Below are 27,001 nucleotides of genomic sequence, written 5' to 3'. Positions count from 1 at the left end.
TAAAAAAATATATTGATTATCATGTTACTTCAAATGTTTCCATTCGTTATGATGATATGAAATTGGATAATAGTAAAAACAATGAAGCCTTTGTTTGGTGCGTTTTGCTTTTCAAACGTGATCGCGCTAAAAATATGATACATTCAAAACCAGAGCTCGCTCCAAAATAAGAAACATTATGGTTACCATATTATACATATCTACGTTTGAGCAGATATCCACAAACACAGTAACAGTAAACACGGGTCCAAATATTATAATATTCACCATATATCTAGCAACAGTTCAACTGCAATGTGAAGTTTATGCAACAATAACATGAACTAATAATTAAGAATTTCTTACCTTACATCTTTTGTCTTCAAATCGCGTTCTTCTTCTTCTGAGGAAAATCCAATGTAAGCTCACGGCACGTCTTTCAAACTCGACGAAAAGCAGAGACTTGTGAAGTTTGTTGCTGCTTTGTTTTTGAGGTAACGAGCGCGTTCGAGTTCCATGTGGAGATTTGCATGTGAATCTGTTTTGCGCACGTGGGCGTGGTCGAATTAAAAATAATTAGCAAGCGCATGAGAAGCTGGACATCTTGTTGGTTTTATACAAATTACTTAAACAGAGAATATTTGTTTTCAGTTTGAATCCGATCATTTAAAAGTACACACTTAAATGTTTATAAAGGTATATGGCTCATAAATGTGTGACAAGTATTCGCTGAGTTTTGTTTCAGTTTATAGACGTGCTCAAGAAAAAAAAGTTCACCGCGACAGGGAGGCAGAAAGCACACCCTGTTTATTTTCTTTATTTTAAAAAAGCACAATGTTTTGATTCGATTGTAAGTGGACACATACAAAAGTAGAAATATCACAGATTCTTTTTTCATATTTCTTTTTTCTGTATGACCATAAATGATGGAGAAATTTAAGTTTATTGTGCTACAATGTGAAGAAAATCCAGCAAAACGCGCTGGTGCGTTTGTCGACCCCAGAGGGTTAATATCCTTAGTACTTTAAGATGACGTCTACAACGATAGAGAACCTTTGAATGATAGCTGGAGCTTGTCATTATTGCTGCTATGCCTAAATCTAAATGTGCTTCTCCTGCTCCTGATGAATCTGACAACGCCGGTAACATGGCTGTGGCTGCTTTGGGGTTAACACCAGCTCTTTTAAAAGAGATGCTTACCACAACAATTTGTGAGGAAATCACGTCTCTAAGGTCTGAATTCCTCGCTGAAATACTTATTTGGCTCGATTCAGCTTATGCAGCTTCTCTAGATCCTGAAATTTACAAAAAAAGACTCAAATTTCAATCTGATTTTAATATTATCAACTAATCAGGCTGAAAAGTTATTGCTGAAGACTAAAGATGCATTTTTTTGAGTATGGTGACAAGCCAAGTAAGCTTCTTGCGCTTCAATTAGAGGAAAGTCAGCTAAAAAAAAATTTAAAAACTTTTGCCCATACCTACAATAATGGACACAATGAGAGAAGAGCTAGAATTACCGTTTTCCACAGAGGAGATAGTGCTAGCAATCCACAGTATGCAGAATGGCAAGACCCCTGGGCCCGATGGGTTCCCGCCCGGTGCAGAAAGATGTTTTCTCAAACACTTAAAACACCTCTCCTAAACATGTTATTAGATTCCATTAATAATGGCTGCCTGCCTCCAACCCTTCCTCAGTCTTATATTTCTTTGATTTTGAAAAAAGACAAAGACACACACAAATGTGGTTTGTACAGGCCAGTCAGTCTTTTGAATGTAGATGTAAAGATACTGGGTAAAATGCTTGCAAAGCGTCTTGAATTGATTTTTCTGGCAATCATACACAATGACCAAACTGTTTTTTTTCAAAACAGACTACGGTCTCATAATATAAGAAGGGCATTGAAAATCATTTATTCCTCTAATTCTCACCCATCAAAGCCTCTTCTGGACGCAGAGAAAAGCTTTGATCGGGTGGAATGGGCTTACCTTTTCTGTCTGCTACAGAAATTCGGTTTTGGCAACACGTTCATATCCTAGATAAAACTGTTATATTCCTCCTCATTATGTTCAGTCTGGACCAATGGAGTATGGTCCTCTATTTTCCCCTTAAAAAGTGGCACTAGACAAGGCTGCTCACTTGCACCTTTTTGCATTGGTAATTGAACCATTGGCAATTGCCATTCGTAGTGAGCCGGCCATACAGGGAATTAGGAGAGCTGGTGCTGTTCACAAAATGTATTTATACGCAGATGATGTGTTGCTCTATATCTCTGATCCGGATGTTTCTTGACCTGAAGCTTTGAGAATGATTAATTCCTTAATATTCCTTTCCTATAAATAAAAGTGAGTTACATCCAATAAATTTTCCAATGTCTGATTTACCAACGAGTGCTTCAACGTTTAAAGTTGCTTCCCATAGTTTTAAATATTTAGGAGTAATATTTACACGTTAGTGCTTAGATCTCTTCAAGGCTAATTTTACGCGTGAATTCGGTGAAGATGAACGTTTTACCTAGATTTTACCTCAATCAGATTCTTGAAGTAGCCTTAGATAAAAGGGGTGAATTGTCTACAATATACAGGCTGATTTCCTCCATCTCCACTTCCTTTCTCTCTTTTATTAGACAAAAGTGGGAGTCGGATCTATGCCTCACATATTTTGAGACTTGGAACCAAATCCTGTCCCATGTTCATACCTCTTCTATTTGTGCTCGTCACAGTCTTATCCAATTAAAATCTATTCATTGAATTAACTGGACAAAAGTGAGGTTGGCAAAAATTAAGCCTGGTGTTGATCCTCTCTGTGATCGTTGCCATCAGGCCCCTGCTGATTTATTACATATGTTTTGGTTATGCCCATTCTTAACTTGGACAATAACAATATGTTTCAATATTCTCCTGTATCTGTATCCTTGTATTATTGTAAAAGTTCAATAAACAGATTTAAAAAAAATTTTTTTAAAGATATTTAAGACAAATTAAGAATTTTTTAGCAACTGTAATGTAAGTTTGTCTTTAGTGACAAAGAGACAGATTGAGCCTTGCCCTTTGGTTGCACTTTTTGGACTTTCTCCAAATGTCACTGGCTTGTCTGGAAATGCTGCAAAGGCTTTTGCCTTTTCAACATTATTAGCTAGACGGTGCATTCTTCTGCTATGGAAACAAAATCTCCCTCCATCTTTTGATGACTGGCTGAGAGATGTTATGAGCTTCATATATTTTTCATAAAAAGATTTAAAGATATTAAAGAGAAATTAAGATTTTTTTTAGAATTCATTGTAAATTAATGCATTTTAACCCCCTGAGGTCGGCGGTATCGCCGGCGATACCAGCTCGCTTTTTTTATCAGTGTAAAAGAAACTCATGAATACTCTGTTGACTTTGATTTTCCATAGGAGTTTCATACATCAATCGATTCTGTTAAATGTGTATTATTTTTGTGTATACTCACAATAAAAACAAAGTGTTGTGCTTTTCGCCAAATAAAGAAAAATAAACACGAAGCGAGTTCTGCCTTCTCTCTCTCCGTGTAGTCCATTCTGAAACGCGTCCGAAAATGAATCATAACTCAGCGAATACTTCTCACACAGGCACGTGAGATATGTCTTTATGAAGCTTGAAATCTCTTCTTTTGAATGAAGTAATTTATATAAAAAACAAATGTTTTAAACTCATGTAATCCGTTTGAAAGCAAGGAGAGGTACCGTTTTTCCTTCTGCCTCATTATCTTTATAATCAGCTGCGTCCGCCCCGCCCCCGGCGCGATTCACATGTAAATAGTTTAGGTGATCATCGCATACGCCCCCCATCAATGCCATAAAAACACAGTTTCTATCAGACTTACTGATAGTTCATCGCGTTTTGAGTATGGCACGCTTCTCCGGTAATAAAGACGCCCTTCAGATGATTCTGGACAGCGAGGAAGAATGCACGATACCGGGTTGTTTCCTCAGAGGAAGATTATAACAGACGACGAACGGCAGCATTTTGAAGAGCGAATTCCGCCGAGGACACAATTTCGGAGTAAGTTTTACTTAAAAGTCTTTTGTCTTTTATTTTTCGTGTTCGCATTTATGAGGAAAAAAACAATATTACGTGACAGTTCTCCATTATGGACGCAAGCTCTCTAAGCACTAAAAGACTTTCAAACATTCACAGAGACCTCAAAACAGAAAGTACAAATCCTTTCTTTAAAACGAATTTCGTTTTGTATCAATTGTATCTTAATTTTAATAATTTTTTCATTAACAAATTTCCTGGATTTTAAATATATATATGCTAGCAATCACAACATAAGGTCTGAACTGGAGATCATCATGAACCCGTAGCCTACTCGCCTCACATGTCTAAAAAAAATTGAAATATATTTACAGAAAGCTGGTTCTAAACAAAACCATCCAAAACAAAAAAACTATGTAGCCTAATAAATGTGCATTTCTCCGGTGCGTTCACTAGCCTACTGCGAAGATCGCGAGTCAGAAGCCTATCATCAACTTCATCTTTGCCAGAAGTTAAATTTAAATCGCGTGTGTGAATGAATGATGATGTTTTAGCAAACTGTATTGCTACTGAGATGAGTAAAATCGACTGAAATATGAATACATGGATAAAATGTAGGCCTATAATCTTTTTTTTTTTACAAAGAAAGAGTACACTTGAAATATTGTTGAAATTGTAATTATTGTTGTAATTGTAACCTTTTTAATAAAAAAGACAAAACATATTTACAAGATAGGTGTAAGCAAAATCTTAAATGGTCAATATAAGTCTTCTTCTAAATATATATTTTGTCTTTGCATTGTGGCTCAGTCAGTTTCACACCTGAATGAATGGCTAATTATGCAGAGTCATTATGCAGAGTAGGTGGGACAATGTAATCTAAGGTGAAAACCACTCCCCCTCGCATATTGGCTTTCCAAGCAAAACCTGTTTTACATCAATTTAAATCAATGTTTGGTTTTATGTGAACGATAAAGCAAGACTATTTTCACATAATTTTGAAGAAAAAATTCTAGGGAACGTCATCCATTAGTCAAAAGTCTTATTTACATATATTTAGAATGTGTTTTATGGCCTTATTTCAGAAACTTTAGTTTTTTGTTTTTGAAAAAAACATGCATAAACATTATTCTATCAAAAATACAAACATGTACATGCAAGTTGTTCACATATTATGGTAGCCCTGTTTGTGCTAAATAGAGTGAATTTACACCTTTGCCATTAATATGTTTATAAGCAACTGAAAAAAGCACAAATGTCAGAGCATGTCAGAACACCTCCAGGGCCCAGAAAACAGCTCAGACTCCAGAGGGTTAAATACTTTCAAATAATGATTTATTTTGAAATATGCACACATTCACTGTTATTTGTATGACTGTTAATGTTTCTTGTCTAAATATAAACCATATATTTTCAATTTAAAACAATGTAATTTTGAAAAAAATTATAATTTATTCTTAGATTCTTTTGGGAAACGCAGCCAAGATCAGTGTGTGATAGTAACGTCTGATTGCCAAACTAATGTCATGTGCACTGTTGCTGTATGTCTTTGTAGATTGTCTGGCTGTATGGTGACAGAAGGCGGCTGTGGTTATGTGTCTTCAGCTCTGAGTTCAAACCCCTCACACCTGAGAGAGCTGGATCTGAGCTACAATCACCCAGGAGATTCAGGAGTCAAGCTGCTCACTGATAAACTGGAGGATCCAAAATACAGACTGGAAAAACTCAAGTATGTAGAGCATAAAGAGTTGATTAAACAAATCCAAAAACAGCATTTCAATCTTCACTTATTACTCACATTAACCCCTGGAAAACTGTCTCTCCATAAATCAGTAAAACTATGATAATTAATTAAAGACCTAAGTGCTTAAGCTGAACAAGCATGAGGTTCCTCATGATTCCTATCCACAGCTTGATCTAAAGTATAGTTAAAATCTAGCCTGGCTAACGTCAGCTAACATGTGAACCACATGTTCATTTTCTCGTATTTGAGGCGTGGTTTACGAATGCCCAGAGCCGTTTATTGGGCGCTACGAATGTCTATCAAATGCGCCTGTACGTAGCTCATAGCCAATCGCTTTAATTATACCAGATGACGTATATAGAGCGACAGAAATTCGACGAGGAAGAAGACGATGGGTCAGAGATTTATGTGTACACGATGGCGTTTAGCGACTATTGCTGTTTGTGCAAGACAAACATGAGGGTAGAAGGTATATATGGACACTCTGCAGACATGTTTTTATCGAAAAAAACACCGATATAAACAAGCTGTTTCGGTGTGTCGCATAGACATCGTCATCGTCTTGCTGCTCCCTCCCCATTCTGTGATTTGTTCCCTCGCTGAGGCAAAAATCTGGTCCATGGTGTCCAGGCTGCCTAGCAGCGTGAATAAAAGGCAACATGGGGAAACCCAGGCTAGTTAAAATAGCTACCCCCCCCCCCCCCCCATCATAGGTACTAAACCTATGCGCATGAACTCGACTACTGTGGACTTCGACCGAAAACAGGATGTAAATACAGGTATGTGCGCTGGCTGAATAAACAATTTTTTTCATATCTTTCACATCTACTGCAGTCAGATTCACCCGCGTTCACTCCGAAGGAATCACTCACATGACCTGTGCACTTGTAATGACACATCAAGGATGTTAAGAGGCTAAAAGCAGGTTTAAAACTTGCCCCATTGAAGTCAACAGGGTGCAAATTTTAAAAAGAGGATAACACGGTGTAGGCAACACCGATTTTTGTCGTTGTTCTCTGTACTGACAGCACTCCAAATGTACAAAAAAATGAGCTCAATGTTAAAATTGACCGGAGTTCTCCTTTAAGAGCCAACATTCAGACTTCAAAAAGGAAATTCAGAATTCTGACATCATAATACTGCAAGAAACATGGAATGTAAGAGATTTGTCCACTGGCTGCCCAATTGGATTTAGGGAAATAGTTCTACCATCAACGAAACTAAGAGGGGTGACTCAGGGCAGAGAGTCAGGGGGAATGCTGATATGGTATAGAGCAAATCTCATAGACTCAATCAAAACCATACAAATCGGAAAATTTTACATTTGGTTAAAAATCCAAAAAGACATCGTCTCCACAGACCGTCACATATTCTTGTGTGCTATATACCTCCCCCCAGCCGAGTCTCCCTATTACAGTGAAGAAACCTTCTCCATCCTGCAAGAGGAGATTAGCCATTTCCAGACCAAAGGGAATGTGTTAATGTGTGGCGATTTAAACGCCAGAACTGGAAATGAACCAGACTTTGTCAGCACACAGGGAGACAAGTATACAAACACCAGCCACCCTCTGCCCTCATACCAGCTCAGAAATAATTATGACCAATTTACAAACAGAAGTGGGAGAAGTCTACTTGAGCTCTGGCGATCACTGGGCCTGTATATAGTGAACGGTCGCATATGGGGAGACTCTTTTGGTTGTTATACCTTTAATTCTTTCCTGGGCAACAGTACTGTCGATTATTTCATCACAGACATTGACCCAGTGCATCTCAGAGCATTCACAGTCAGTCCTCAAACACCTCTGTCAGACCACTATACAATTACACTATATTTAAGACGAACTCATAACAATGAATCACACAGACAGCCCTCTCATTTACTGAAGCTGCAACAACCCTACAAGTGGACAAAAAACAGCACAGAAAATTATCAAAATGCAATAGAAAGCCAAACTATCAAATTATTATTAGACAAATTTATAACTAAAACATATTCACAAAATAAATTAGGCATAAATCTGGCACTAAGTGACATTACCAACATATTCCACCAAACAGCATCCATGTGCAATTTGAAAAAGAAATCATCAAAAAGAAAACCAAAAAACACCAACGAAATGTGGTTTGACAGTGAGTGCAAACATATCCGGACAACAGAACAAAATCTCTAAAATCAAAAACACAGAGATCCTGACAATGAAGAACTCCGCCATCAATACTGTAGTGGCCGTTTGTCAACGAAGTAACAAAAATCTCAAGTCAAAGTTCAAATCAAACAAAATCAAAATTTATTTTTTGACTGAAGTCGAGCAAACACAGAACAAAGCAAATTTCCTGTGCCTCTCCCGCTCCGGTAAAAAACCATATGCCTAACCTGGTGCATACTAGTCCCTGCCGTGCGCTTACCTAAATAACCTATAGTACCCCTAGCGTGCATGAAACAAACAAAACAAATAATAAACTAACAAAACACTAACAGAAATTTAATCATAATTAAATCAAAAAATGAATACATTTATCATAATGAAATCTAAACACAACACTAAATAGCTCCAACACTCCAGCCCCTAATTGTGCATTAAATCACAATTACGTCGATCTCCCAAAGGAGCTATTTACTCAACCCTAACCTACAACTATATATAGCATATCACCCATCAGCTTCGGTTTCCGGTCTTCCTTGTGGTGAACCTAAAACAAAACCAAAGATATATAGAGACAAAAAGGGAGAGAAAAAGCAAGAAAGAGAGAGAGTCCATGGAGTCACACCCCTGCTTCCAGCAGCAGGCAGAGCTTGGTCACTGGCCTCTCCAGAATGCTGGTTCTTGTCCGAAGGCGCACAGAACGCACCAGGCCCCTTGCATCTGCCCTCACGTCCAAAATTTTCCCCATCAGCCAAGATCCTCTTGGGGCGGTGGCATCTGCAATGAGGACGATGTCTCCAGGAGTGAGACTTCTCCTTGGTCTTATCCACTTTTGTCTCTCTTGCATCATTGGTAAGTATTCAGCAATCCATCTTTTCCAAAAAAGTTCTGCCATATATTGTGCTTGCCTCCACCTCTTCCTGATGTACAGGTCACTGTGGTCAAATAATCCTGGTGGCATGACTGGCTTGCCTTTTAACGTCAGAATGTGACTAGGTGTGTGTGCCTCCAGGTCATCTGGGTCATCAGAGACCTTTGTAATTGGTCTGTCATTTAATATGGCCTCAGCCTCACAGAACACAGTATGGAGTCCTTCATCGTCCAGAATTTGTTGTTTGAGAACTGAAGTGAGAACACTCTTCACTGAACGAATCAAGCGCTCCCACACACCGCCGTGATGGGAAGCTGCAGCTGTGTTGAAGTTCCACTTTATGCCATCCTCAACAAAAGCTCTCTGAATGTTTCCATGATTTAACCCAGCCAGACTTTCTTTCAACTCCCTATTGGCTCCGACAAAGTTTGTACCATTGTCAGACCTGATGGAGGAAACTGGGCCTCGTCTACAGATGAACCTCCGGGCAGCATTTATACAGGAATCTGTATCCAGCATATGTGCCACCTCCAAATGCACAGCACGGCTGGTGAAACGTGAATAACACTCCATACCTTTTAAGAAGACTCCTGCCTCTTTTAACGTCGATAGGCCCAAAATAGTCGACTCCTACGTCCGTAAAAGAGGCTCTATCAGGCAACACCCTTTCCTCAGGCAAGTCTGCCATCTTCTGTTCAAGAAGCTTTCCTCTATTGCGTCTGCAGACCACACATTCAGATATCACCTTCCTGGCAGCGGAATTTGCATTAATAATCCAATACCTCTGACGCAGCTTAGCCAGTATGTGATTTCTTCCTGCATGCCCCAGTTGATGATGAATATGGCGCAGAATCAGTATGGATACATGCAGATCTTTGGACAGAATGACAGGATGTTTGGATTCTGCTGGCATTGCTGCTCGACCCAGCCGACCACCTACTCTGAGGATTCCATCATCCATCACAGGATCTAGTCTGTACAGCGGACTTCCCTTGGAAACACTTCTGCAGCCACTCTTCAATAATGCAATTTCAGCTTTAAACTTATGTTCTTGTACATACTGAATAATTGCATGTTCTGCTTTCACAAAATCTTCAGGAATCAGACTCTGTCCTTTGAGCATGGCTTTAAAGCTCTGAACTTTCCTTTCCACTGCAGGTCCTTGAGTCTCCAGCTCGTCCTTGTTGAAGTCTGCAGAGGCACACAACTCCTTCCTCTTATGTCCCAATAACACAAGAGCTCTCTTAACCCTCAGCAACCAAGCAACAGACCTTTTTAGTTTTTTCCAAGATGAAAAGTAACAAAGCAGGCGATCTGTGGCACACTCAAAATCCACAACAACAGAGTTTGCTGTCAAATCCCTTTTGACCTCTGGGTCATTACAGGAATCGCATCGAGCTCAGCATCCAACTTAGGCCAAACCTCCTCTGGCTCAAAAAGAAACTCTGGACCATTTATCCATCTCCTGCCTTTCAGGAAAGTCTCTGCCCTCATTCCTCTTGATGCATCATCTGCGGGATTCTCCTTTGATCCAACATATCTCCACTGATGAACACTTGCTGCATCTCTGATGAAGGAAACTCTGTTTGCGACAAAAGTGTGAAATCTCCTGGTTTCATTACAGATGTATTTAAGGACAGTTGCGCTGTCGGTCCAGAAAACTGACTTCTCCAGTTTCAGTTGCAACTCCTTTTGAAGCATTTTATCAACTCGGACTGCAAGAACCGCCGCTGTGAGTTCCAGTCGAGGAATCGTTGTCTGTTTTAGTGGAGCAACTCTGGCCTTTCCCAACAGAAATGCAACCTGAACTCTGTCGTTCTTTTTCAGTTTCAAATACGACACTGTTCCATATCCGACTTGGCTGGCGTCAGAAAAGTGGTGAAGCTGTGCTGTGTCAGGGTCTTTAAAATCTCCGGATTTAATACAGCGATCCACATTGAACTCAGCCATCTTCTGGAGATCCTCCAACCATTCAAACCACCTTTTAGAGAGGGAATGAGGAATGGCTTCATCCCACCCCAAGCCTCTTCTACAAAGCTCCTGTAACAACAGTTTGGCTGGAATAGTAAATGGGGCTAAAAATCCTAAGGGGTCATACAGTGAGCTGACCACCGACAAAATACCTCTTCTGGTCTGTGGCTGTTCCTGTAATGAGGTCCTAAACTTGAATTTGTCGGTTTCAATGCACCACTGTAGTCCCAATGCTCGCTCCATTGGAAGTTGGTCCGTGTCCAAATCCAGCTCCATCACTTCCTTTGCTCTACAGTCTTCAGCAATTGACAGCAACACTGTTCGGCTGTTGCTGATCCATTTGGAAAGATTAAATCCTCCTTTGTGACAAAGTGTAGTCAGATCCTTAACCAGTTGCACTGCTTCCTCCTCTGAGGCAACTGATTTCAAACAGTCGTCAACATAAAAATTGCTTTTGACTGTATTTACCACTTCATGAGGGAAATGTTGGGCATTATCAACTGCAGTTCTCCTCAATGCATAATTTGCACAACTTGGTGAAGATACTGCTCCAAACAAATGTACTTTCATGCGATGTTCCTCTGGAGAATGTGAAGTATCTCCACCAGGCCACCAGAGAAAGCAGAGAAAGTTGATATGCTTTCCAGAAACATGAACTTGGTGATACATTGCTTGAATGTCGGCCATCACTGCAACAGGCTCTTGTCTGAATCGAACAAGGACCCCGATTAAAGAGTTTGTTAAATCAGGGCCCTGCAACAACTGACAGTTCAGTGATGTCCCTCTGTATGCTGCTCCACAGTCAAAAACGACTCGCAGCTTGCCCTTTCTGGGATGATAAACCCCATGATGAGGAAGATACCAAACATTTCCATCACTCTGCTTTACTTGATCAGAAGGCACAAGCTCAGCATATCCTTGCTTCACCATGTCATTTACAAATGTGATGTATTGTTCCTTGAACTGACCATTCTTGACAAACTTTCTTTTCAAGCTCTGGAGGCGCTGTTCTGCAACGCGACGATTGTTTGGCAGCAGGGGATTTTCCTCCTTGAAAGGTAAGTCAATGCAATAATGCTCTCCAATTAACTTTGTGGTGTTGTTCATGACGTTCATAAACTTTACATCCTCTCTGGACATTTCAAGCTGCTCATCTGATGACCTCTCATTAAAGTCATAGTTAAACTGTTTAACCAGCATTTCCTGAAGATGTTCAACAGAGATTCTGTTTGATGTTACAGCAGAGTAGTCACTTTTATTCCTGTTGCTCCCACCACGAAGTGGACCATTAATGACCCAACCAACTCTGGTTCTGACAGCATAAGGTCCCTCATCCTGGCTGTTGATTAGCTCCCAGGGCTCCATCACTTTTGGTGCATCCGTTCCAATGAGCAAATCAATGCCTTCATCAATGTCATGAAGCTTAACAGCCTTGAGATAAGACCACTGTTCCAAATCTTCTTGTCGTGTAATATTGAGTGTGGAAACAGGCATATCCTTTTGCGTTAAGACGTTACCTGGCGTCTTAACGAAAAAGGATATGCCTGTTTCCACACTCAATAAAATCATTCATATTTATCCCAGACACTTCAAGACCGGACAGCATATGAACATTTACAATGTTCTTTTGACCCATTGTTCTTAACAGAATACTTGTCCTTTTACCCTTTACATTCAATCTTCTTGCCAAACTATCTGTCCAAAACGTTCCTGAACTCCCGGGATCCAAGAAAGCATATGTCTGCACAGTTTTGTTGCTCCTCTGGCTCTTGACTTTGACTGCAACAATAGAAAAAATTGAGGCATCTTTGTGACCAGCCCCAATATGGCCACAAGTCTGAGACACTGAAGGTGAAGCATTGGTTGAGCTCACAGACTGTTGATTGGAGGATGTTCCTTTATCCTGCCGCTCTATATGAAGGACACTTGGGTGATTCTGGTGACAAGCATTGCAGTCCAAACGTTATCTACAATCTTTACTCATGTGGCCCACTTTCAGACATCCAAAGCAGATTCCTTTTTCTTTAATGAAATTAATCTTATCCCTGTGTACTTTCATTTTGAACTGTGGACATTGATCCAATGAATGATTACCTTGTGTACAAAACAGGCAATTAAGAGGAAAGTGTCTGGCATTGTTTCCTGTATGTTGAGTTATAACTCCTTCTTTGACTGCAGTGACATTGGTGGCAAAACTGCTCCCTCTTTTCCTTTGTTTGAAGTGACTGGCATTGGATGTTTTGGAGTTGGTGAGCTGTAGGTCTTGGATGTTACCAAAGACTGGATCAGAAGCAATCTTGACTTGTCTTTCTATAAATCCTACCAGATCAGTGAACGTTGCTCTATCACCTCTTCGTTCTTGCAGATCACAAGCAACATTTCTCCACTTTTCCCTTAATTTGTAGGGAAGTTTCAAGATGATACTCCTCATGTTTGATGGAAAATCCAGCTCTTTCATGTGCATCAAGTGTTCTGTTAAATTTGCACATCCACGCAGAAACAAAGAAAATGATTGCAACCCTTTAATATACTCGCTTTTAACAGGTGTCCAGTTAAGTATCTTTTCCATATATGCAGCAGCAATTTTGTGTTCATTTCCAAAGTGCTCTGCAAGAAGACTTTTGGCTCTGTGGTATCCCTGCTCTGATGGTAAATGCTGACAACTGTGCACCAGGTCCTGTGGCTGCCCCCTGGTGTACTGTTCAAGAAAATGTAAACAATCACTCCATTTATCTGTTTTAGCCTCCACCCCATTTTCAAAAGCTCTGATAAAAGATCTGTATTGGAGAGGGTCTCCATCAAACACAGAGATGTTCCTAGATGTGAGGACAGCACACAGATTTTGTTGGACAAGCAAAGCAGCGATGTCATTTTGTTTTTGCATAATGTTTAAAACATCATTGTGATAGTTGCCAGTCAAAGCTTGGGTCTGATGGTGAGCATGTCCCATGTGCACTCCGTTTACAGTTTGCATCACATGAACTGGAGCATCAGCCTTTAATGTCATTTCATCCATTTGTTTACTTTGTCTTTGTTTAGGCTTAACAACTGGTGGTTGGAGTCCAGAAGTAGACAAACCAAGAGCATGATCATTGCCATTCATGATATCTGGGACAAAAGTGTTGGCGTCGGCATTTAAATCACTCACTCCTCGTGGCTTATTCCTTTTATAATAAGAATTCATGCCGTCTAAACATTTTGAGCCACACTGTGACCTGGTTTCCAAAACATGAAGCTTTGCGTTTGTTGCTGCCAATTCCGTTTCAAGCTCAAGTTGCTCCATTTCTCTCCTTAGTTTTTCCTGTTGCGCTTCAATTTGATGTTTCCTTTTCTGCGCAGCGATGCGCTCCTCGAGAGCTGCCTTGTCGGCCTCCGCTTTAATGCGCGCAGATGACGTCGAAGAAGTCCGTGAAAGTTGAGAGTGTACCTTTTCAAAGCTCGCTTTTACACTTGAAACGTTGGAGACACTATCTTCAGGATTTATTTCATCAGCATTACATTGATCATCAGGAGTATCTTTATTTTGCTCAGCACGTGAATCAGAGAGCCATTTTTTTACCTTCTCAGTGAAATCACGATATTCTGTCATTTTGTCCGTGAAATATTTACTTTGTCTTTCAACTTCATCTTTGGGCAAAGGTAGACTCATAAAAGATTTATGGATATCATGTGCGTCTTCGCAACACCTTACAAACACAGAAAGCTCATTCTTTATTGAATCAACATTTTCCTTTGATGTCATTAACTCATTCATGTGTTTCATACACTTTTTGGCCTGTTTGCATTTTTCACTCCTTTTTTCCTGGAGTGTCATCACACTATATTCTATACCTTTAGCAGACATTTTAACAGTTCTTTTAGGCTTTTCAGTATCGTTTGCACCAACGTCGGACATTTCCATTTCTTTTATTTATTTTCCTTTTTTGTTTGCAAACAAATCACACAGTTCATTGACGCACAAGAGAGCAGGTTTGCAAAACACACAATGATTATTGATCATCAGATCCTCTTCGTTAAACAAACACACACACTGCCGGACTTTTTATGCATGAATGAAAGCACATGGCCATGCGTAAAGGTAGACGTGTGACATTCAACCAATTCCTTGTGAAATACTGTCAAACTCCACTCGTTTGGCCGTTTTCCATTACGGCTCTAAACAGTTGTATCACTGACTTACCGGTGTCTTTGAGAAGGTTGAACGTCTTGTGTGATCTGGGCCAGAATGCGCCTTGTCGCCACCTCGGCTGAATCTTAGACTGCTTAATGTCTTTTGTCCATAAATCCACATCCAAGCGATCCGATAAGTCCAATTTTGAAGAGTTCAAAGGCGGGTTTTTTACTTGAATGTAGTGGCCGTTTGTCAACGAAGTAACAAAAATCTCAAGTCAAAGTTCAAATCAAAGAAAATCAAAAAGCCACTGATGCACAGTGGGTTTTGGTTTACGCGGGTGGGAAAAACATCAGGTCCAAACAAGTATTAAAATTCAACAAAACGTGGTTTATTTTTTGACTGAAGTCGAGCAAACACAGAACAAAGCAAATTTCCTGTGCCTCTCCCGCTCCGGTAAAAAACCATATGCCTAACCTGGTGCATACTAGTCCCTGCCGTGCGCTTACCTAAATAACCTATAGTGCCCCCTAGCGTGCATGAAACAAACAAAACAAATAATAAACTAACAAAACACTAACAGAAATTTAATCATAATTAAATCAAAAAATGAATAAATTTATCATAATGAAATCTAAACACAACACTAAATAGCTCCAACAAATACCATGAAGCTCTTAGACTGTACAGACAAACTCTAAGAGTAAAAAAGGAAGAACACACAGAACAATTATTTTAAGAAATGGAGGAGTCAATAAATACCAGTAACTTCTGGAACAAGTGGAACAATCTCTATAGACCACAGCAGGAAGAACTGGCCATTCAAAACGGGAACATATGGAGGACAAACTTTGAAAATCTGTACAAAACAAATGAAACAAATCCTGCTCGAAATGTATTAAAAACCAAATTAGAAATCCTGAAAGAAAAAATTAAAGACAATCAGAACCCCCTAGATTTCCAATCACTGTAGATGAGCTTACAGAGAGACTACATGCTTTAAAACCCAACAAGGCATGTGGCATTGATGGAATATTAAACGAAATGATCAAATACACAGATGACAAATTCAAAACCGCAATAATCAAATTATTCAACATTGTTTTGAGTGTAGGATATTTCCCCGACTCCTGGAACCAAGGCCTGATTACACCGATCTTTAAACAAGGAGACAAATATGAGCCAAACAATTACAGAGGCGTATGTGTCAATAGCAACCTGGGGAAAATATTCTGTTCGATTATTAATGTAAGATTGCAGAACTTTCTCAAAACCCACAAAATTCTGGACAAAAGTCAAATTGGTTTTCTGCCCAAACACAGAACATCTGACCACATCTGACCACATCTACACCCTTCACACCATCATTGATAAACATGTATACCAGAATAAATCCAAAGTCTTCGCTTGCTTTATTGACTTTGAGAAGGCTTTCGATTCGATCTGGCACGAAGGACTCTTCCTGAAACTACTGGAAAATGGGATTGGAGGGAAAACATTTGATCTGATAAACACCATGTATAAAAACAACACATGTGCTGTAAAAATAGGGAATAATCGAACAGAATTTTTCCCCCAAAATCAAGGAGTCAGACAAGGTTGCCCATTGAGCCCCACTCTATTTAACATCTATATAAACGAATTAGCCAAAGCCTTAAATAATTACACTGCCCCCGGCCCAACCCTGACGGACTCAGAGATCAGATGTCTGCTCTTTGCAGATGATTTAGTCATTCTGTCAGAAACAAAAGAGGGACTACAACAGCTCCTCGACGTCGTAGATTCAGTCGAACGTGGGCTCTCAAAATTAACTTAGCTAAAACAAAAATAATGATTTTTCAAAATAGATCCAGGTGTAGGGAAAATAAATACGTCTTCAGAGCAGGAAACCAAGTCCTCCAACACCCACGAATACACATATCTGGGACTAAAACTGAGTTCAACAGGGAACTTTAATCTGGCTGTGAATGAACTGAAAGCAAAAGCAATGAGAGTCTTCTACATGATTAAAAACACTATTCGACATGAAATTCCCATTTAGCCAGGTCTGGCTAAAAATCCTAAAAGCAATAATTGAACCCATTGCTCTGTATGGCAGTGAGATATGGGGACCTCTCAAAACCCAAGATTTCTCAAAATGGTAAAAAGAGGAAATCGAAACTCTGCATACCCAAATTTGTAAAAGCATCCTAAAAGTTAACAGAGCGACACCAAACAACTCGTGCAGAGCTGAATTAGGACAATACCCCTTATTGATCACTATCCAGAAAAGAGCTGTGAAATTCTACCAGCACCTGAAGAACAGTGACCTGAGCTCATACCAGCTGAAGACCTGCGGTGTCAGGAGCAGAACCGGCACCGGAGCGCAGTGACCCAAGCTCATATCAGCTGAAGCCCTGCTGTCTGGCTGTAGTGTGTGTGTGTGTGTGTGTGTGTGTGTGTGTGTGTGTGTGTGTGTGTGTGTGTGTGTGTGTGTGTGTGTGACCATAGTCTGGCTGTAGAGAGAGGCCGGCACAGGCAGAGATGGCAGCCGAGAGAGCAGAGACTGTGTTCACTGTGCTCTCAGAGAGAGGTGGAGACAGAAGAACACTTCCTGATACACTGTGATCACTATCACAGCATTAGATCAGACTATTTCACTAGATTCCAACAACTAGAACCAAATTTTATGGCACTACCAAATTCAGAAAAATTAAATCATATTCTGGGAGAGAACTCCAGCTCAATCACAACAGCAGCAAAATATGTGACAGCCTTCCACAAAATACGAGAGTCAGCCAGTGGACAAAACTAAAGTCAGAATCATCCTTATCTTGTCTGAATGTTGGTACTAATGTACATAGGTGTGTGTTTTTTTCTTTTTTCTTGTTTATATAAATGTATTCATACATCTGTTTACTGATTGATTTATCGAATTTATTGATTATTTGTGTATGTAATGTCCATTTATGTAATGGCCAATGCTTTGGCAATACTGTACAAGTCATGCCAATAAAGCTCATTTGAATTTGAGAGAGAGAGAGAGAGAGAGAGAGAGAGAGAGAGAGAGAGAGAGAGAGAGAGAAAGTGTGTGTGTGTGTGTGTGTGTGTGTGTGTGTGTGTGTGAGTGAAAGAGAGAGAGAGAGAGAGAGAGAGTGTGTGTGTGTGTGTGTGTGTGTGTGTGTGTGTTTGTGTGTGAGTGAAAGAGAGAGAGAGAGAGAGAGAGAGACTTGACTTGACAAAAACCTTTAATTACAGTTTAAAAATAGAATTTCATAATTCCACAATTATACACTCACACACAATAATAAAAATATATAATATATATATATATATATATAAAAAATAAAAAATTATAACATCTTTTCTAAACAACCATCACTTATCTTGCATAAGATTCCATTTAAACACCAAAAATCCTCAAACATTACCAATTTTCCAACAAGTTCATAGTAGGCAAATTCAACCGTTAAACGAGCAGACATCAAACCTTTGTATGTTAAAACAATATTGGTGGAACCTTTCCCCACAATCTTAGCTTTTCTTGTCAACCATATGCTTAATTTAGCTTGTCCATACAAATAATTCAAAAAGACATCAACATTCCTTGTTTTATATCGATACTTTGAGAGAGAGAGAGAGAGAGAGAGAGAGAGAGAGAGAGAGAGAGAGAGAGAGATAATGACCACATCCTCAATGACACCATGTTTCATTCCTCATCGAATATCACACCAAGAAACAGCTATGATACTTAAGTGAACATTAATGGAAAACAAATGTTAAAACTCTGTAAAGGTTTAGGATTATACATCATTAACGGCAGAACTCGTGGAGATACATTAGGTAGATTCACTTACTGATCCAGACTCCAGATTAGGAACCAGTGTGGTTGATTATTCAATAACAGATATTGATCAAAGCTTTATTAATGCCTTCACAGTCAGACCTCAGCTCCCGATTTCCGATCTCTGCCAAACTGTGCTCTATCTGAAGCCCCAGGTCAAATAACTAAAACTTCTCCACTTGAATCTGAAAAACTCTTTCCTTTGAAACATAAACTCAAATGTAATCAATCCAACTCGGACCAATTCAAAGAAAATATTAACAGTCCTACTATATTAAAAATGCTGGATGAATTTATGTCCACTGATGTCACTTTAGATAGTAAACACTAGAAGACTTAGAGAAAACAATTAAAAATTAAAGCTGCAAGCAGCATTTATCGGGGTTCAAGCATATAAGGCCTTTAAGGCCTTTAAGCTCACAAGCATCAAAAGACATTAAGTTTTATTTAGCAAGCATTTAACAACAGTCATCATAGATGAAAAAGTCAATTTACAGCCAATACAGGCAGTTTACCATAGGAAATATATGGTTTTAAAGCGTTTTTACAGTTATAGCACCTTTTTCTAGCAGTTATAGCAGTCTTCTTACAGTCTTGCCTGATCTCCACCACTTTTATTAGTAGTACTCAAAGTGTGCCTATATATATATATATATGTGTGTCAAATTTGTTGTAAATATGTAATTTTGATAAGGAGTTTAGACAATTATATTCAGTGGCGTAACCAGCCAACACTGGGCCCTTAAGTAGGATTATCAAGGCGGGCCCCTTGATGACGCAATTGATGATATTGATGATGCAATGTCTGCAAGTAGGCTACCATGAATAGGGCAGGATATGATCAAACACAGCATATAAGAGATGAGATGACTAACAAAATCAGGAGTAGCCTCACCAAAAAAAAAAAAAAAAACATGGTGTCAGCGCACAATAACACATTGTTAGGCCTAGGTCCAAATACATAAAAAAGATGCTCTCTTACATTATAGTGGGATTTTCCGGGCTTTCCTATGTGCAACTGCAAAGTTGTCATTAGATCAGGATTGTGAGCATGGGCATTCTCAATTGACCCTTCGCAGGGAGATTAATTGACAGGCGATCTGACTAATCATAATCCGCCATTTTGTCCAACAAAGCAGTCAGGAGAGTTAGTAGATTAACATTGGAGGATTTCAATTTGAAAAACAAAGTGTACTGACGTCTTAGCACTTTAAAACAACATTCCTTTTATGTTCATTCATGTTTATTTTAATGCTATAAATTAACTAGAAGGAAGAGATGATCGGTTCACGAGCAGCTTTAACTGAGCCTCGAGTCTACAGTGATCTGTCAGACACATTAAAGAGTCACAAAACGGTATTTATTGTTTAAATGTCTCTAAAAAATGACTACATTTGAAAGGTGAGACTTTGTTTCATATCAAAAGTACTTGTCAGTCAGCGCGCAGTCTCCTCTCTGATCCGCAATGTATTTTTCACTGCGTGAGAACTTGGTGTGGTGTGAGAGTGGCGTCGCTTGTCAGACATAGCAACAGTAACTAAAGTGGGCGGGTCTTTGCAAACGGTCATTGACAGTATAGAGCTGGTAAGTCCCGCCCCTTCCGCTAACCCCACTGGACCTCTAGGTTGAAAAATCGCCAATGCAAGTGAATGTGAGAAATTATCTCACGAGAAAATATGTGATAATTATTTTCTGGTCTCGTTTGAATTTTGCCATGAATGTGAACATATGTTGTCTCTGAATTTTTAATATAATTTTTCGTGTGAAGAATGCTACAATTTAGCGGGTAGAAGTTTGATACGGTTAGACTTTGTGTGAGAGCACTTTGTGGACTACAACTCTTCGCTGCTTTCAGACGGGAATCTGAAGAAAGAACAGCCCATTTGGTTTGAATGGTGACATTTGGGTACAAAACACACAGACATCTCGATCTGTCTCCATAGATTATCGCAGCATTAGCACCGTGATTTGACAAGTGGAAGTAAAAATGTGTTATCGGGTGACGTCACATAGGCGACATGTAGTCTTTCTCATTATGTCTTTTCCACAACTGCTAGCCAAAGAATCATACTGTACAATATACTGTCAAACTCGTAACATGAAAAATTATATAAAAAATTCACAGACAACGTATGTTCACATTCATGGCACAATTCAAACTGGACCGGAAAATAATTATTTTCTCACATTCACTTGCATTGACGATTTTTCAACCTAGAGGTCCAGTGGGGTTTTACGGATGGGCGGGACTTACTAGCTCTATGGACAGGGATTCGCCAGTCCCAATTCAAAACAAATTTCATCACAATCCATCAATTGTTCGTTTCAAACATGTGAGAGCATAAAAATGATCCATGGGTGAAATTGATTGGATTTTTTTTTTTTTTTTTGTCAGTCCCTATCATAATTTTAACATTTTGGTGTTATTGTTTAGCTTTTTTTTTTTTTTTTTTTTTGTCTCGATCGGACTAACGGCTTTGAAGATAACCACAATTTTTTAAAGCTCTAAATGACACTTACAAAAACCATAAGGCGAAACCAAGGGGCAACATTCTCATCTGAAAAATGAAGGCTACCCGGAAGTGCGAAAAACTGCAATACATCGAAAATCCGCTAGGGGAAGGTCCCAAAAGGGAGCAAATGTCCATAGCCCCCATGTTAAAATGTCCGTTTTCACAGCATAAATTCATGTTTTTACAGGTTGGTCCCATGGACTTTTATTGTATTTTTTGATAGGTTCCGAGTGCCTGACAACGGCGAGGGTAGTGAATTTTTTTCTAACTTGTTAGTTTAGATAGTATTTAGTTATAAAATGTATGACAAATAAGGGCGTGGTTAACTTTGATTGACAGCTTGATTGACAGCTTAGGCTGCGCCAAGGAGAATGACAACATAAGAAGCGCCATTTTTTAACACAGTTGAAATATAATACTACTGTTTCTGTATCATGAAATGTAGTTTTAAGAGTTTTTCAGGTGAGAATGTAGTTATTTAAAGCTCAAATCTGTGGTTTATTTATAAAGATTTATGAAAATTTTATCCAGTTGTGAGATCCAGCGATGATGTTCGGTGAGATCCGGGTGCTCGACGCATGTACCCTGCCTGGAACAGCTTTTCCTCGGCTAGTCGATCGCCGCTGACCCTGGGGTCTCTGTAGTGGTTACACATGAGATATAATTCGTCTTGTGTATATCTAACGAGCGATTTTTGGTTTTGTGAATCTATAACTTGTTCCCTGGCCAATCGTTTTTGCTGAGGGGAAGTTTCATAACTTTATAAGCTATTTAACTTTACCGTTGTATGGTTAGACTAGAGCGCTGATGTTTGACTGAATTGTTTGCTTTATTTGTATAGCTTCTTATACCTTTTACTTATACTTTTATAATGGCTAATATTGATAAAACTGAAATTTAACAAAAAGAGACTGGGTTGAGTTTTGTCATTTTAAATTTTAACACAACGAAGATGATCTATATGTTGTTTACTGCAAAATCTGTTGTTTAGTACAAATGCACATATTGCCTGGACCATATTAAAATGTTTAATATTTTTATATTATATTTAAAACGAAAAGAGGCAGGTTTGTGTTTTATATTTTGTTTTTTTTATAAATAGGCAAACTATGTGCAGTGAATATAATCAATATGCGTTGCCTGAACCACATTTGTGTGGCTATAATATTAAGATTTCTTTAAATGAAAACGAAAAGAGTTAGTATGGTGTTTTATAACATATTTCGTTGCCTAAAATATACACAGAGATAACCGGAGTAGCAGAGCGAGCTGAGTGACGCGCGCTGCGTCAGAAGGTGGGCGGGGTTAGGATTTCCCAAGATTTTCCAAGATGGCGCCGCCCATACCCCCCATAAAAGGCTTCAAAACCGTTCTGCAGAAAGTCTATGGGTGACGTCACAGACGCTTTGTCCATATTTTTTACAGTCTATGGGCGAAACCTGTCATGTTTGGTATTGTTGGACTCGGCAAGGATTCAGGAGTCTCAGGAGGTCACTCCTGTGAAAAAACACTGGCACAAGGCTCCTTCAAGGCTGTCACAGTGTCTGGTGGTTCCTTGGGTTAAACACTAGAGGTCCTCAGTTGTCACGGTGTCTATGCATTCTCACTACAATTCCCATGATCCTGTCTGTCACTGATTGTCCGCCCTGGCCGCCCGAGGGGTCGTCTCCGCCCTGGCCGCCCGAGGGGTCGTCTCCGCCCTGGCCGCCCGAGGGGTCGTCTCCGCCCTGGCCGCCCGAGGGGTCTCCACCGCCGTGGCCGCCCGAGGGGTCGTCTCCGCCCTGGCCGCCCGAGGGGTCGTCTCCGCCCTGGCCGCCCGAGGGGTCGTCTCCGCCCTGGCCGCCCGAGGGGTCGTGGCCGCCCGAGGGGTCTCCACCGCCGTGGCCGCCCGAGGGGTCGTCTCTGCCCTGGCCGCCCGAGGGGTCGTCTCCGCCCTGGCCGCCCGAGGGGTCGTCTCCGCCCTGGCCGCCCGAGGGGTCGTCTCCGCCCTGGCCGCCCGAGGGGTCGTCTCCGCCCTGGCCGCCCGAGGGGTCGTCTCCGCCGTGGCCGCCCGAGGGGTCGTCTCCGCCGTGGCCGCCCGAGGGGTCGTCTCCGCCGTGGCCGCCCGAGGGGTCGTCTCCGCCGTGGCCGCCCGAAGGGTCGTCTCCGCCGTGGCCGCCCGATGGGTCGTCTCCGCCGTGGTCGCCCGAGGGGAATTCTCCACCCTGGCCACCCGATGGACTACCTGCTCCACCCTGGCCACCTGAAGGGTCGTCTCCGCCCAGGCCGCCCGATGGACTATCTGTTCCGCCCTGGTCGCCTGAAGGGTCGTCTCCGCCCAGGCCGCCCGATGAACTGTCATCCCCTGTGTCCATTCCCTCCCATGGTCCTGGCCCTCCGTCCCTCCCCCTAATCCCCCACAGTTCCACCTCCCTCCTGGACTTTTGTCGAGTTTTGTTTTCTGTCGTGGAGCGTCTGGTAGCCGCTCCGTAGAGGGGTGGTTATGTCACAGTGTCTGGTGGTTCCTTGGGTTAAACACTAGAGGTCCTCAGTTGTCACGGTGTCTATGCATTCTCACTACAATTCCCATGATCCTGTCTGTCACTGATTGTTCATTGCCTTACAGCTGTTTCTCGTCACCTTGTTAGCACTTGTGTATATATACCCTGTCTGTTTCAGTGTTTGTCACGGAGTCCTTGTATTTTATCTCACCACTTCTGTTCCCTGTAGTTTCCTGGTTTATGTTTCTTGTTGTTTGGATGGATTTGATGACGACTTATGCCTGGACTGGATTATGCTTTTGGAATTCCCCATTAAACACTAAACTGCATTTGGATCTTTCTCGTTCCTTCGTGTGTGGTTCGTGACAAAGGCATTGTGCCAATGACGTATACTGAGTTTTTTTAGATACACCAATGTTCTCATAGATAATCATGGCACCCTGGACAAAGACACTGCGTGCCAATTTTCAGTAGACTAACAGTTGACTAACTTATAACGATTTTCATGATTTTTTTCACTGTTATAGCGCCACCAAGTGGCCAATTGTCACGATTTTTTTCATGTCAACTCAGATTGAGCTTATGAACATGTGTCCCAAGTTTAGCGAAAATATCTCTTTCCGCTCACCCGTTATAACCATTTTATAGTGCCACCAAATGGCCAATTGTCATGATTTTTTTCATGTGACCTCAGAATGAGCTCATGAACATGGGTGCTTCTCAATTCTTATTTGTGCATTCTCGTTTCCTCTCCTCGCTTCCTTTCCTCGCGTCTCAGCTCCGCCCCCTGTAGGATGCGAGGGAAGGAATTTTTTGGATGATTACTGATTGTCAGACTCCAGAGAATATTCTTGCAGTGGTTTGGTTCCGATCGGGCGAAAAACCAGGGACTAGTTCGCAAAAGTAGGTTTTGGACAAAATTCAACATAGCAGAAAATTTTCCCTGCCTACATCCAAATCGGAGATAGCCATTTTGTCCGCCTTGAGCCAAGGATTCCAACGATATAAGACACTTGATCCTGGGACAAACGGTCAAAGAGTTATGAGCGATTTTTAACTTTTGGTTGCTGTAGCGCCACCAATGGGCCAATCAGGGTCATACTCTGATAGGTTGTCCCCAAATTGAGGCCTACCATCTGGCCAGGTTTCAGGTCTCTAGGCCTTACGGTTTGTCCTGTGCGATGCGTTTTACGAATCCTTACAATTATAAGAGGGTTTCAGCATTTCATGCTTGAACCCCTAATTATAAAAATCCATTAGATAAATCTATAACAATATCTGGTTTAAATTATGGTCCGGACACTTCCCTGAGATCTGGTCTGAAGGACTCATCACCCCCATATTTAAGAGCGGTGAGCGATTCGACCCCGGTAATTACCGCGGCATAAGTGTGGGCAGTGCTTTAGGAAAACTGTTCTGCAGGATCATAAACAGACGTATTGTCTCACACATCTCAGCACACAACAGTTTAAATAAAGCACAGATTGGCTTCTTCCCAAAACAGCGCAAATCCGACCAGATCTATTCTCAAATGTTAACAAATGAGACCTTAATGACTCAAGATGGCATCTGTGTTGGCTGGCCGTCTGCTGTCTGCTTCGTCGTTGCCGTTGGCATGTTATTTTTTTTCTTATCTCCATTATTATCACAAATTGTAATTCCACCCTCTTGTATGACCGCCTAACACTGCTTAACATTCGTAGTGTGGTCATGGACTCTGCAAATGGTGATGTTAATGGACATAGAGTGTTCGCATCGTCTTTTGTGATCAATCTCCCTGTGCACCTGCGTAGGTGTCCTATGGATTTACCCAAAAGAAAGTGCCCGAGGAGGCGCGGCAAACGGGGTGGTGTCGCTGTTCGCCGGAAAACTGCGTTGGCTCAATAGAACGGCGCACAGCACCCACTCGTTCGTTGGGAGTTCAGGTTTACGACAGTTAATCTCCGTAACCTCCGGCCACTGTGTCGAGCAACACAGTCGGATAGTGACTCATTTGTACTGAAGATGGCCCTCATCAATGCACAATCCCTGGTAAATAAAACTTTCATTTTAAATGAACTTTTCACTGCACAAGCGCTGGACTTCCTTTGTGTCACCAAGACATGGGTTAAACCTGGCGAATCAAGCTTGCTTGCTGAATTACTACCGCAGGGTTGTGACTTTTTAAATACCCCGCGCTCATCTGGCCGCGGTGGGGGGTTAGTGACACTTTTTAAAAATACTTTTTCTTGTCAATTCTTATCTACATCGTCATATAGCAGTTTTGAGGTACAACTATTTCAAATACTATTAGCAACCCCTGTCACTATTGCATTGTTATATCATCCTCCCAAGCATAACTCAGAATTTATTAATTCATTTGCTGCATTTGTGGGGGATCTCGTTATTGCTTATGATAAAATACTGCTGCTTGGTGATTTTAATATTCATGTTTGTTGTGCATCTATAACTCTGTCCATGGAGTTTTTAAATCTTATTGAGTCTTTTGACCTTGTTCAGTGGGTATCTGGATTTTAACTCATGGACTATCTGTTTCAGATATCACAATTAGCAATGCATCCTTCTCTGATCATATGCCTGTACTTTTCTCTGTTCCATATTTTGGTCAAACACTAAAAACTCAGCCCATGGGGCGTATGTCTCGTACCTTAAGTGCACACTCCAGTGACAAATTGCATGGACAAAAGGACAAATTGCATGTCTCATACAAAATTATGAGAAACACCCTTTCCTCATTTCTGAGGGCTGCTAAAGCTGCTAAGGGTAAATATTTCTCTGATTTGATTACGCAAAATAGAAATAACCCTCGTGTCCTTTTTTCCACTAATGACTCTGTGTTAAATCCACCTGTTAATCTTTTCCCTAAGCCTCCTGTCTCGCTTTGTGAAAGTTTTGGAAACTTTTTCACAAATAAGGTATTGGCTATTAGATCTAAAATGTCTCAGACTGGATATACTTTGTCAGAGATTCCTTTATATTCTGCCACATGGTCTGTGTTTGAGCCACTCTGCTTCCACGCCTGTAAGGAAATCGTGGATCATCTTAAGCCTACATCATAACAACATGATATTGTTCCTTCACATTTCTTCAAACAAAATATGGGTGCAATTGGTTCAGGTCTGTTGTCAGTCATTAATAAGTGCTTATATACGGGCACTGTTCCTGTTTACCTTAAACAGGCTGTGATAACACCATATATTAAAAAACCTAACCTAGATCCCTCATCTCTCTCCAGTTTTCGACCCATTTCAAATCTTCCTTTTATCTCAAAGATCATGGAGAAAGCTGTATTGGCTCAATTACAAACTTTCCTGTCAAACAATTCAATCAATGAAGTTTTTCAATCTGGTTTCAAAGGTTTAC

General features: G+C 40.6%; 1 protein-coding gene across 2 annotated transcripts in view; it reads left to right on the top strand.

The window, feature by feature from the left end:
- LOC307157242 (NLR family CARD domain-containing protein 3-like) overlaps nt 1-27,001 on the top strand; it is a gene marked incomplete at its 3' end in the record, with an annotated part of 47,403 nt that overhangs the window by 9,594 nt on the left and 10,808 nt on the right. Inside the window, exon 6 of one of the 2 annotated variants that reach the window (XM_079869100.1) lies at nt 5,537-5,710. In XM_079869100.1, coding sequence (XP_079725226.1) covers nt 5,537-5,710 — 174 coding nt within the window. Of the gene's footprint in view, nt 1-5,536; nt 8,164-27,001 lie in introns of those variants that run through there. The other variant, XM_079869099.1, reaches the window with a different exon arrangement.

This window comes from Squalius cephalus, assembly GCF_949319135.1.
Source record: "Squalius cephalus genome assembly, chromosome: 4".
Taxonomy (NCBI): Eukaryota; Metazoa; Chordata; class Actinopteri; order Cypriniformes; family Leuciscidae; genus Squalius; species Squalius cephalus.
Note: the sequence above shows the minus strand (reverse complement) of the source record. Positions and strands in the feature narration are given on the sequence as shown.